This window comes from Oncorhynchus kisutch, linkage group LG8 (assembly GCF_002021735.2).
Source record: "Oncorhynchus kisutch isolate 150728-3 linkage group LG8, Okis_V2, whole genome shotgun sequence".
Lineage (NCBI taxonomy): Eukaryota > Metazoa > Chordata > Actinopteri > Salmoniformes > Salmonidae > Oncorhynchus > Oncorhynchus kisutch.
Window position 1 is genome coordinate 74,293,266 of NC_034181.2, and position 14,311 is coordinate 74,307,576.

The window sequence follows — 14,311 nt, forward strand, 5'->3', positions numbered from 1 at the left end:
TGGGGCTGGGCACTAAGTAACACAGTACGATGCTGGTAGGAGGGCCTGGTTTGGGCACTAAGTAACACAGTACCATGCTGGTAGGAGGGCTGTGGCTGGGCACTAAGTAACACAGTACCATGCTGGTAGGAGGGCTGGGGCTGGGCACTAAGTAACACAGTACCATGCTGGTAGGAAGGCTGTGGCTGGGCACTAAGTAACACAGTGTCCATGCTGGTAGGAGGGCTGGGTTTGGGCACTAATAAACACAGTACCATGCTGGTAGGAGGGCTGGGCACTAAGTAACACAGTACCATGCTGGTAGGAGGGCTGGGTTTGGGCACTAAGTAACACAGTACCATGCTGGTAGGAGGGCTGTGGCTGGGCACTAAGTAACACAGTACCATGCTGGTAGGAGGGCTGGACACTAAGTAACACAGTACCATGCTGATAGGAGGGCTGGGGCTGGACACTAAGTAACACAGTACCATGCTGGTAGGAGGGCTGGGGCTGGGCACTAAGTAACACAGTACCATGCATTAAGTAACACAGTACCATGCTGGTAGGAAGGCTGGGTTTGGGCACTAAGTAACACAGTACCATGCTGGTAGGAGGGCTGTGGCTGGGCACTAAGTAACACAGTACCATGCTGGTAGGAGGGCTTGGTTTGGGCACTAAGTAACACAGTACCATGCTGGTAGGAGGGCTGTGGCTGGGCACTAAGTAACACAGTACCATGCTGGTAGGAGGGCTGTGGCTGGGCACTAAGTAACACAGTACCATGCTGATAGGAGGGCTGGGGTTGGGCACTAAGTAACATAGTACCATGCTGGTGCCCCATGGCGGTACCGGCATACAGCCCACTCTGCCAGCCTGGACCAGGCTTGACACCAGGAGGGGTCGGAGGGGATGAGGCCCTCTGTCCCTGGCCCTCAGCTCTCACTTATATATACATATACAAAGTGAACAACAGGGAGACATTAAGGTCAGCTCTCAGGTGGAAGTGCTGTCAGTCTGATGATTGACATGCTTGGTGTCGACTCAGAGCGGCTGCTTCAGATAATGTGTAGGAAGAGACCTATTTCTCTCCGAGAAAGTTGGCCAGCTAATGACAGCAGTGGTTCACTAAATGACGCACGTACGGACACACACACACACACACAGGGCCAACCGAGAGAGGGGAGATGGGAGACAAGAAAGGGGAGTATGAAGAGGGGAAAGGGGTTAGATGAAGAGGGCCACTCCCTCCGAGTCTCTCCTTAGCAGAAAGTTTTGAGGGCTCAAAGAATGTGCAGTTAGGTGGGAAGAGAATGGGGCTCACAAGGGGGGAAGAGAATGGGGCTCACAAGGGGGGAAGTGCCGGGGGGGGGGGGGGGGGTGCATCACCCCGCCAACCATGCCTTCCTAAGACATTCTCATTCACCAGCTAAAGCGTTGTTAGCTTTTTAAATCAATCAGGCAGTTGGATGATGAATGATTTAACACTTGTCGAAGGAAGGAGCTCAGCTCGGAATGCCTTCCGTTTTCCCTCACGGTCACAGGAGAGACAGACAGCCTGACAGAGAGGAGAGGAGCACAGGAATAAACACCATTCCCTTTCATATTCCAGCTCCTCTTCTTTTCATGTGTTGATGTTTATGTCAATGCTGGCAGCTCACTAATCTGCTATCAGTGACAGTGTTGAACCTTCGATTCACTCTGATCCTAAATCACTATAACAACCAACTCTGCAATACCTTGTTACAGTGTTTATCTCAGGATGAACCGGTAGGAAGAAGGGTAACAAGTTCAGCAACTCAAAGATAACCGTCTTAATTTCTACGGCTCATGTGAAAGTAATTATATGCCATGTCTGGGCATACTGGTACCATAGTGTCTTGAGTTGTCCTCCAGTAACAAACACGTACTTAGGTTACTACAATGCAATTACCATTTTACCTTGTAATTCTCATATATTTATTTTATAATGCTATTATTTTTCAAATGAGTAACAATCCATTGACTTGCAATCACACAGAAATAGAGGCTAAATACAGGTAAAATGACACACAACGGTAATCAAAGGTATTGCAATGCTCTTTTGTTCAGCTGAATTGTGCATGTCAAGGATATGCTGCCCCCTGGTGGAATTTATATGTTATTGCCTGCAGGTACCAGACAGGATATCTCATATTGGCGCGTCAAATTGCCATTCCACAAACCCTTTCTGTTGAAAGTTGACACTTCGACAACAGAGTATACAAAATAAACTTTTGTTAAGCACAGTCAAGTTCAGCAGACACGTCTACTGACAAGTTGTCCAACAAGAGTCGTAAAAAAATATGACAATACAATATCGATTCAATACAATAAGCTTCACAATGAATCAGCGATGACACATTTTTTAAATAAATAATGAGTTGCCTGTTTGGCATGTTATTTTGCCATTAATACGTGTCACATATCAGTTTGCAAACAATGCAAAAAAATATATAACAAAATAATGCCGCATACACACATGGTCTCTTTTTTCTTTCTTGAGTAAGGCAGTTCCAAAATGCATGTTTCAGCCTTGCTCAGCTTTTTCTGTGGTGGAGCGGCAGCCAGCAGAAAATACAGAGGGTAGGCGTTGGTAATCTTCTCTAGTTGCACTGTGATTGGCTCAGTGTTCTGTCACTCATGGGATACAATGTCACCTCAGAACCTACAGGGTGACCAAGGCAGTTCAAGCCCCCTTTGGTGCTGCCATAGACTTACATGATGAAGTGCCCATCCAAGTAAGGCTCAAGGTCGCCACATATAAAAGGACTTACAAATCACATTACACTATATCTACCATAGCTTTGATTGGACTGATCATGTCAACATCATACTTTCAAAATCTTAGATAGCAAGCTAGGCAAGCAGTCATCAATATGAATCACGTCGACAATCTACTGGCAAATCTTTTTCAATCATTGTCATATGAAGAGAAATTATAGCTAAAACGTATCGGTGATTATCGCCCATTGGACATAAACATTACACAACAAGTTGTAAATCGCAAATTCAACAATGAGTGGTTTGGAAGGAATCAGAGGCTAACTGCAAGCGTTTAAAAGCAATCACTATTTTACTTCCTCTGCCTGCTATTCGGTGGAGAGGGTGTGTGGTCCAAGTCTCGGTTTAAGGGTCTAATTTCCAAGCTTAAAAGGATAAACATTCACATGAAATACCATGGGCCACAAAAGGTTGAATACACTGGCCATGCTGTCAATCCAGCAGCATGACTTATGCAGAGTTCAAAACAACTGGAAACTGGAAACAAAACAATCTCAGTCATCAGTGAGTTCAAGACAACTGGGAACACGGAAAAAACGAGCTCAGATGGGAAAAATAAGTTTTGAACGGTCATCCAACCAGGAATTCCAAGTTGGGAACTTGGGCCTCTTTCTAGAGCTCCGACCTGAAGATCACTGACGTAATGATTCAACCTTGTTTTTTTCCGAGTTCCCAGTTGTCTTGAAAGCACCATAATTCCAGAGAATGCCAGACTTTGATGACAAAGTTTGATGACATAATTTGCCGACACTGCGCCACCTTCCTGTTCAGTGAGCACAGCACAACAATGGTGAGTCCAGAAATGTATTGTATGCTACTGCATAAATTATGTAATATGCCTTGGGAGATATGTACGGTTGAACTCGGAAGTCGACATACACTTAGGTTGGAGTCATTAAAACTCGTTTTTCAACCACTCCACAATTTTCTTGTTAACAAACTATAGTTTTGGCAAGTCGGTTAAGACATCTACTTCTTGCATGACACAATACATTTTTCCAACAATTGTTTACAGACAGATTTTTTCACTTATAATACACTGTATCACAATTCCAGTGGGTCAGAAGTTCACATACACTAAGTTGACTGTGCCTTTAAACAGCTTGGAAAATTCCAGAAAATGATGTCATGGCTTTAGAAGCTTCTGATAGGCTAATTGACATAATTTGAGTCAATTGGAGGTGTACCTGTGGATGTATTCAAGGCCTACCTTCAAACTCAGTGCCTCTTTGCTTGACATCATGGGAAAATCTAAAGAAATCAGCCAAGACCTCAGTGTTGGCTGTGTTCTGTCTCCTAGAGATGAACGTACTTTGGTGCAAAAAGTGCAAATCAATCCCAGAACAACAGCAAAGGACCTTGTGAAGATGCTGGAGGAAACAGATCCAAAAGTATCTATATCCACAGTAAAACAAGTCCTTATTTTGACATAACCTGAAAGGCCGCTCAGCAAGGAAGAAGCCACTGCTCCAAAACCTGCCATAAAAAAGCCAGGCTGCGGTTTGCAACTGCACATGGAGACAAAGATCGTACTTTTTGGAGAAATGTCCTCTGTTCTGATGAAACAAAAATAGAACTGTTTGGCCATAATGACCATTGTTATGTTTGGAGGAAAAGGGGGATGCTTGCAAGCTGAAGAACACCATCCCAACCGGGAAGCACGGGGGTGGCAGCATCATGTTGTGGGGGTGCTTTGCTGCAGGAGGGACAGGTGCATGATGGCATCATGAGGATGGAAAATTATGTAGATATATTGAAGCAACATCTCAAGACATCAGTCAGGAAGTTGAAGCTTGGTCGCAAATGGATCTTCCAAATGGACAAGGACCCCAAGCAGACTTCCAAAGTTGTTGCAAAATGGCTTAAGGACAACAAAGTCAAGGTATTGGAGTGGCCATCACAAAGCTCTGACCTCAATCCTATAGAAAATTTGTGGGCAGAACTGAAAAAGCGTGTTCGAGCAAGGAGGCCTACAAACCTGACTCAGTTACACCAGCTCTGTCGGGAGGAATGGGCCAAATTTCACCCAACTTATTGTGGGAAGCTTGTGGAAGGTTACCCGAAACGTCTGACCCAAATTAAACAATTTAAAGGCAATGCTATCCAAATACTAATTGAGTGTATGCAAACTTCTGAACCACTGGGAAGGTGATGAAATAAATAAAAGCTTAAATAAATCATTCTCTCCACTATTATTCTGACATTTCACATTATTAAAATAAAGTGGTGATCCTAACTGACCTAAGACAGGGAATTTTTACTAGAATTAAATGTCAGAAATTGTGGAAAAACTAAGTTTAAATGTAGTTGGCTAAGGTGTATGTAAACTTCCGACTTCAACTGTATACTGTAGCTAAGACAGTGATACTAAGTGTATGTTGTGTAGTAAGCTGTTAGTAGCCAATATACATCCCCTCATAACTGGTGGTGCACATGGAGCCTATAGCCTGTTTTAGAGAAATATCCTTGAATATTGTAAGAGATTTCATTGTCTGTTTATATGCCCCCTTTATTTATTCTATGGTTCTGACTTGGTGTATGAAACTGTAAGAAAGGCCTATGTTCTGAATTCTGTCGCTGTACATTTCAAAAGTGCTGAACAAATAGATATATTGACTATGTCCTTTTTAGCGCGCTCTTTAATGTCTTAATCGAAAGGACAGACTGCCTCTTATCCGCTCATCATTCCCTTATGCCATAGTTTGTACATCTCAATTTTCAGTAGAAACCACATTTGTTTAAGCAAGTCAGCCATATGAGCTATGTTTTTTAAAAAGGCAGTAAATGAGACTGAATTAACTGTTTAGCTGCCAGACAAGGCTCCGCTGATAGCCAAGTGTAGCGGCGGTAAGGATTCACTCCATGGTGCTGAAAAGAAAGCTCTGCTGTTGGGACAGCTTTATGTAGGCCCTAACAGTTTGTGGGCACCGTTTGTCACCTTTATAGTGCAATTAATGTATTGTTTAGTGTTGTGTAGTGGCTTTGCTGGCATGCAAAAAAAATTTTTAAAGTTTGCCCCACCAAGATTGACATGCTAAAATCGCCACTGCAATTAATAACATTTCCACAGGTGATAATAAGCACATTTCTATGAAATATTTACCAGCACATAAAATTTTGAAAACAGGAGACCCGGAAGAGTCATTCAAATAAGGTTCTTAATCCAGAGCTACTGCTCTATCAAAATAATACTATATAATTACACATAAAAACACAATACTAATGTTTGTGTCAAATACAGACCTCTCTGGATAAAAGCTCAATCGGCAAAGACCTGACAAATGCAACATGTCTAAACTGACATAATGTAAGTCAGATAGATTATATTTTGTTCACTAGTTTCAGATCACAGTTTACACTATACGCATACAAATACAATGTTGTTACTACAGCAATTACAGTTACAAGAAGGACATAATGTAAAGTGTAACGACAACCATAAATCTATTCCAATTGTCTCAGAGGCTTCAGTAATGTAAAGTGAGACTACAGAGAGACAGCTAGGTGGCAGGCTATAACCACTTCATCTCTTTTGATATCCTCAGGGAATGTGTCTGCATACATTTGACAGTCAAATTCTTTACAACTATACCTAATGGTAAAACCTAGCTACCTAGAGCAGGCCAGTGTGTAGATTAGTCTTCTATGAAATAGATTACCACTTCACCATCCAATGCAATGCAGGCCTTTCCATCATAAGGCATATCAAATGATGAGTTTCCCAAAAGCCAGAGGATATATACATTCAGCAACTGTATTTTTCAATGTAATTAACTAAATCCATATTTTTTTATTAATATATCCCTCTGTGTAACTGATTCACTGAACAACTAAGGGCATGTTACACTGTGGTAGTGACAGTGGGGTAGTAACTCTTACCTGTAGGGTAGTTGCTCTGAAGGTGGCCCCTGCAGTGGTGGTGGCAGTTCGGGGGGAGATGTTGTTCTGGGCCTGGGTCTGGGCTTGGGCCTGTGCCTGGGCAAGGGCCTGCTGTGGGACCATCACCAGCTGACCCATCTCAGTGCGCACCAACACCATTCCTAGAGTGGAGACAGAGCAATCACACACAATATACTCAGTCAAAGTCAATATACTGACCTAAAAGGCACCTGGGCTGGCTGTCAATGAAATGCACCCATTTCAGTCACATAGTGACCCTAGAAAGTGACAAGGAGACCAGTGACAAGGAGATCACGTTGGATTTATGAGACAGTAGTGTCAATTCTGATGTTCATTCTGATTTCCTAATGCCATGTTCAATCTGCCCATGAGAGCAGTACATTCCATTTACATCAGCATCAAATAGAATGAGAAATGATAGAGCTTTTATTACACAGTGTCTCTGTTACTCAACATAAATGCCTCAAACAGATTTCCATAAGCCTCCTCTAGATTAACTCAGAGAAAATGTAACTATATTATACTACACATTTTCTCACTAATACACAAAAGCTACTTTAATCACTGAACATTTTGGGTAGGCTAATGGGTATGCTATACCAGTAATGTCCAGACACAAGTAGACCCTATGTGACTTACAATATGTGTAGATCTTTGCGAGGAATAACTGAAACAACAGCATACTACCCTGCATCTCCCAGCTGGTTTGCCTCTGAAGCTAAGCAGGGTTGGTCCTAGTCAGTCCCTGGATGGGATACCAGATAATGTTGGAGGGCTGATAGGAGGCACTCTTTCCTCTGGTCTAAAAAATGCCCCAGGGCAGTGATTTGAGACATGACCCTGAAGTGGGTTCACAATTTTGGATGGGACGTTAAACAGATGTCCTGACTCCCTGGCTGCGTTTACACAGGGAGCTCCATTCTGAAATGCTTTCCACTAATTGGTATTTTGACCAATCACATCAGATCCTTTCACATCAAGTTCCTCTAAGGCAAGGTTTCCGAAACTCGGTCCTGGGGCCCAATGGGTGCACATTTTGGTTTTTGCCCTAGCACTACACAGCTGATTCAAATAACAAATTCATCATCAAGCTTTGATCATTTGAATCAGCTGTGTAGTGCTAGGGCAAAAACCAAAACGAAGGGGGGGACGGGACTTTGGGAAACCTTGCTCTGAAGAATGAACGTGTCCAGATCCTCAAAAAGTTATACAGATATACCATTGAGAGCATCTTGTCTGGCTGCATCACCACTTGGTAAGGCAACTGAAAGGCACCCAACTGCAAGGCGCTACAGAGGGTGGTGAGTAAGGCCCTGTACATCACTGGGGGCGAGCTGCCATCCAGGACCTCTATTCCAGGCGTTGTCAGAGGAAGGCCCAAAAATGTTTCAAAGATTCCAGACACCCATGCCATTGACTGTTCTCTCTGCTATAGTACCGCAAGGCAAGCAGTACCAATGCACCAAGTCTGGAAACAACAGGACCCTGAACAGTTTCTATTCCCAAACCATAAGTCTGCTAAATAGCTAATCAAATGGATACTCAGACTATCTGCATTGACCCTTTTAGCACTAACTCTCTTGCACTCTACGCACACACACTGGACTCTACCCACACACTCATACATACTGTACCTACACCCCAACACACACATACACTACATAATTACTGAATTTAAAATACAGTAGATTCCATTTAGATGTTTTGTTACTGGCCTACACACAATACCCTATAATGTCAAAGTGGAATTATGTTTTTCTAAATGTTTACAAATTAATAAAACATTTAAATCTGAAATGTCTTGTCAAAGTATTCAACCCCTTTGTTACTGGTAAGCCTAAATACATTCTGGAGTAAAAATGTGCTTAAGAAGTCACATAATAAGTTGCATGGACTCACTCTGTGTTCAATAATAGTGTTTAACATGATTTTTTATGACTACCTCATCTCTGTACCCCATACATACAATTATCTGTAAGGCCCCTCAGTGGAGAAGTGCATTTCAAACACAGATTCAACAACAAAGACCTAGGAGGTTTTCCAATGCCTCGCAAAGAAGGGCACCTATTGGTAGATGTGTAAAGATTTTTAAAAAGCAGACATTGAATATCCCTTTGAGCATGGTGAAGTTATTAACTACACTTTGGGTGGTGTATCAATACACCCAGTCACAAAGATACAGGAGTCCTTCCTAACTGAGTTAATGGAGAGGAAGGAAACTGCTCAGGGATTTCACCATGAGGCCAAAGCAGACTTAAAACAGTAAACATTGAATGGCTGTGATAGCAGAAAACTGAGGATGAATCAACATTGTAGTTAATCCACAATACTAACCTAATTGACAGAGTGAGAAGATAAGCACCAGGAAAACCTGGTTTAGTCTGTTTTCCATCAGACACTGCAAGATTAATTCACAATGCCAGATTTACACTGAAGTTACTTACCAAGAAGACAGAGAATGTTCCCGAGTGACAGTTTTGACTTATCTATTTGAAAGTCTATGGTAAGACCTGAAAATGGTTGTCTAGCAATGATTAACAGCCAATTTGACAGAGCTTGAAGAATTTCTAAAATAATAATGTGCAAATGTTGCACAATGCAGGTGTGGAAAGCTATTACAGAGACACACCCAGAAAGTCGCACAGCTGTAATCTCTACCAAAGGTGCTTCTACAAAGTATTTCAATTAGATATTTCTGCATTTCATTTTCAATACATTTGCCAAAATTTCTAAAAACATGTATTCACGTTGTCATTATGGGTTATTGTGTGTAGATGGGTGAGACGTTTTTTAAAAATCCTATTTGAATTCAGGCTGTAACGCAACAAAATGTGGAATACGTCAAGGGGTGTGAATAGTTTCTGAAGGCATTGAATAGTCACCTCAACTACCTCGTACCCCTGCACACTGACTCGGTATTGGTACTCCCTGTATATAGTAGCAATGTTATGTTTAATCTTTATTTAAACATTATATTCACTGTATATTCATTCCTCGTGTCAGTATTTGTATTTTTATCTTCATCTTTGTTGTTGGAAAAGACCCGTAAGCATTTTACTGTTAGGCTACACCTGTTGTTTATGAAGCATGTGACAAATACAATTTAATTTGACATCAGATATTTTTCAGAGCTAATCTGATTAGTAAGCATACAAAAATATCTGAATTAGGCTGCCTGTGTAAACGCCACATCAGTGGTCAGTAAAGATCCCATGGCTCTTATCATAATAGTAGGGGTGTTAACCCCAGTGTCCTGGCTAAATTCCCAATCTGGCCCTCATACCATCATGGCCACCTAATCATCCCCCTCCTCTGTAACTATTCCACAGGTTGTTGCCGTAAATGAGAATGAGTTCTCAGTCAACTTACCTGGGAAAATAAGGGTTGAATAACATAACCAAATAGTCTCTTAAACAGCACTTTGCATGTGATCTGTCCCCTTCACTGTTCTGAGCCTGCCTGAACAGCCTCATAGACAGGTGCTTACTCATTCAAACACCAGAGTTAGAAAAACAGGCCAACTTGCCACCTTCAACTCATAAACAAGTAACCTCAATTGAATCCTCTGAAAGCAGGCAATCAGAACACTAAGTCCTTTAGACACAACCTCAATCTCAGTCATAAAAGTGAGCCTCAAATCATCAGAGCATGACTGTCTCATTGTTTTTAAACGCACACAGCATGGATTCATTCAGACTGTTCATTTATCGCTTGCAAACACATGGGAGACCTAATCATGCGCCACGCTGAGCACATATGCAGCACTCAGAGTGGATTGTCTTCAGGCATGTATTGGTGAGATGAGATGCAATATGGTCTAGCGGTTGAGAAATGCTCATAAACTCATAAATTGCCAGACAGTGATGTGTTCTGGGCCAGGAATTCCCTGCACTCCATGAAACTTCTCTTCTCCATTTAACTGAGATTTGAATGATTCTGCAAATCAGAATATATCATAGCAGAGGTATGCATATCCCGCTATTTGTTTATTTTAAATGTGTAACTTTGAGAGTACTATAGGACAGTGGCAAGTCTAATCTCCACTAGAGCTGGGCGATATGGACAAAAATCCATATTGCGATAAATTGCCTGAATTAATGCAATAACGATAATTTAATTATCCTTTAAACTACTACTAGTTTGATGGTTATAGCCATCAATTATCCCATTAACAATCACCCATATTAGCAATCTTATTTCATTTCAAACTTCATATTTCTCTCTTATAGGCTACTTATCGTAATGAACAATATCAGCAAAATGCCTGTGATCAGGGTTAGGTGTCGATATATTTTTTAAAGTCCCTATTCTAATTCATATTCTGAGTCAAAGTTTTTGAGCCACAAGAAAACATGATCACATACAAAATGCATGAGTAGGCCTATCTGTCTGTTGGGCCAACACAGTGATATTGTTCCTTATGGAACTTGAGTGGCTCTTTCCCGTGCCTCATGCAGCTCATGGTAACAACTTTGAGAGATGAATACCAATTGAGGAGATCATGTCTTGTGTTTTTTATGTCCTGCCACTTCATTAAACTTGCCCATTGGCAAAATATGTACATGCTTGTGATGTGAGAAAAGTAATTTGATTGGGTGATATCAAGCAGATGTGGAACTTTCTTAGAAACGGAATGATGCATGCCATTGTGTACTGTGTTCTGTCATATTATCAATGCCATTGAAATATACTGTATATTATATACAGTATACCAGTAGGCATTTTTGTCACCATTCCAACTGAGCAGTGAACATTTTGCTCACATGCAGTCTTGGTTGTGATCTTTGTGTTGTGTTGATAATGGGTGTCATGAATCATGTAATAACTTTATTAAATCTCAGATATGTCTTCAACATTATACAGAATTAACTTAAAATCAATACAGATGTAAAGGAAAAGTTGCTTTTTAACAACCAAATCTCAATTTTTTTTTAAATATAAATGATAGGTTATTAGGTTCCAGACAACTTTTTTATGATTTCACGTGTTTGAGAAACTTACACCAAACAGCAAATAACTTCCTCATCCGTGTTGTGTAGTATGGGGGGCCCCCCAAAAAAACATGAACAAAGGCTCCAGAAACAACCAAATACATATTTTTAGAAAAAGCAAAGCTCTCAGTATAGTGACGCAGCTCTTTAGATGTTCTACACATTAAATTGTGTCATTCCAAACTTTATACGAAATATTATATTCCCTTTTGCGTGACTCGAGCTGTTTCCCCTATCCAGGTGTTCCATTCTCCATGCTGCTACAGGTAACTGCCAAAATAAAGAAAACACCAACATAAAGCATTTTAATAGCACGTTGGGACTTTTCAATGTGCCTTGGCATAGATTCTATAAGGGCCTGAAACTTCCTGTGTGTAAGCACCCCATGCTTTCTGTATGCTTTGTATCCATAATTTACTCAAGTGTTTCTTTTATTTTGACGGTTACCTGTAAAATGGAAGGAGAGGTATTGCTCGTCACAAAAAAATGTCTATATAATATGGATAAAGTTCGGAATGGCACAATTTCATATGTAAAACAACTAAAGACCTGCATCACTATACTGACAAAAAAAGGACGCATCTGTTTTTGGAGCCTTTGTTCATGTTTTTTTCAGGGCCTCTATAATACACAACGAGGATGAGAAGAGGATTTGCTGTTTGGGGCAAGTTTCTAAAAAACAAGTGAAATCACACAAAAGGTGTCTGGACCCTTCTATAACATGACATTTAGATCAAAAATAGAGATTTGGTTGTAAAAAAAAACTACTCCTTTAATCTGTACAGAATGTACAGATTTAAATCTGTATTGACAGGTGTTTTATCAAATGAATGCTACTTTGCCCAAAGCACATTCAGAAGCTGCTGTGTCTGGGAATCTTGAGGAAGTGAACAGGGAAATGATGAAGGAACACATCACATGTCCAGGTAATGTTTTACATTAAAGTACACCATTGATGTAATGACAAAGCACAGGGCTCTCAAAAAGACCTGCCCAGTATCATTGTTTTGATATGAGCAGATTTCCCCTCTCTCTGATTTGAAGAGAAATTCATCCTCCTAACACCTTACCCGGTGGGATGGTAAACCCAGGTGGCAGTTGAATGGTCGTCTGTGGTTGTTGGGGGGGTCTGACAATCAGCTGGGGGGCAACAATTCTTTGAGCTGCTTGGACTCCCGGTTGAAGCAGAGGCTGTGTAGCTGTGGCCACAGACAGAGACCTTACCATTCCAACCGTTGTTGTTTGTCCAACAACATTGACAGCAGGCTTTGCCATGACAAGACTTGCAGTAGAAGTCGCTGCTAGGTTGAAAACAGCAGAGGGAGAGGAAACAGAGTTTATTACGGAATTGACAACACCTAACGGACTGGACATGGCTATTTTGGACTGCACGGGAGCGTCCGACTTCGCTTCAGAACCCTCTTTTTTGTGGTTCACTTGCGAAGCCGCTGCAGAAGTGATCGGTCCTATCGCGCCTTGTTTAACCAAGGCCGAGACCGTAGTGCCATTTCCATTCTGCGCGATGCTCGCTACAATGTGACTTGGTAGTCTTTGCAAAGCAATAGTAGGAGTCCCCTTATCCAGGGGAATCGCTGATTGAGTTGAGGAAATGCTGGAGCTAGATAAAGTGAAATTCGTCGTATTTACACAAGATGTAACGTCAACGGTCCGACTTGAGTTTGCTGCACTTGCACTGCTAGACACAGTGTTAACGTTATTAATCAACGCATCAGTTCCCGCGGCAGGGGGATTATTCCTTGACGTTACCGCTCCTCCGGTACCGTTCAAACTCTGTATTCCCGCCGATGCACTCCGTAACGATGCAGTTATGCGTTTTCTTGGATGATCGACACTGTCTGTTGAGGTCTGACCTGAAGCCAGAGCGGAACCTCGGCTGGTGGTGGTGGTGGTGGTGGTGCTGCTTATGATGATACTGCTGTTGACAAGCGGAGAAGTTGTTACACCACCAGATGCAGGTAGTGTTGTGATAGATGATGTTCCATGTGATTGCAAACCGCTCTTGGTAGCGTTTACTCTAGTCCCTGAAGTGGTGGAAGCTTCCTCAAAAGACGGAATAGAACTCAGCGAAGAAGATGTAACAGTTTTCTCTGAGCTAATTTCGTTAGAGTTCATCTCCTGGTGCATCCCAGCTTTATGTTGTCCTTCTTGTTGCTGCTGCTGCTGCTGCTGCTGCTGTACTAGTGTAGTAATGTTACCCACTTGGGCTGGTAGCGTTTTCCCTAAGTGATTGTTTGCAGTGACTGTAGTCCCAGCACCTCTGTTTTCCGACGGAGTATTTGCAGGGTTGCTTTGTCCAACAAGTTGTGACTCCAAAGAGCCAACTAAATCGCTCACAGCTTTTTCATCCACCTCGGAAAATAGCATATCTTCCAGTGGGTCGGAGGTGCCCGCCATCTTTGATCATAGATCGCTGTCTAAAAATTGTAAATGAATGAAATGCGCATGCGTGTTACAAGGCATTATGGGAATTAATCTGACGTCAAAGCACCAATATTGATGTTTTTTTTCTCATTTCATTGATTAATAAATGTATTACAAAACAAAATAGTGTAGTAAGGAAATTGTTTAGCACGTTACATTTCAGGACGTAATAAAGTGGGAGTTCTCACAAACTCAGAAAC

The 14,311-nt window shown here is 41.7% G+C and overlaps 1 protein-coding gene across 2 annotated transcripts in view; it reads right to left on the reverse strand.

Moving 5' to 3' along the window:
- Positions 1–14,108, reverse strand: part of LOC109882937 (transcription initiation factor TFIID subunit 4) — a 151,789-nt gene extending 137,681 nt beyond the window's left edge. For both annotated transcript variants that reach the window (XM_031831204.1, XM_031831203.1), the window contains exons 1-2: positions 12,740–14,108; positions 6,658–6,818 (exon numbers count right to left, since the gene is read on the reverse strand). In XM_031831204.1, the coding sequence (XP_031687064.1) occupies positions 6,658–6,818; positions 12,740–14,084 (1,506 nt within the window). In that variant the 5' untranslated portion in view covers positions 14,085–14,108. The remainder of the gene's footprint in view (positions 1–6,657; positions 6,819–12,739) is intronic.
- Between the last annotated feature and the right edge of the window lie 203 nt (positions 14,109–14,311).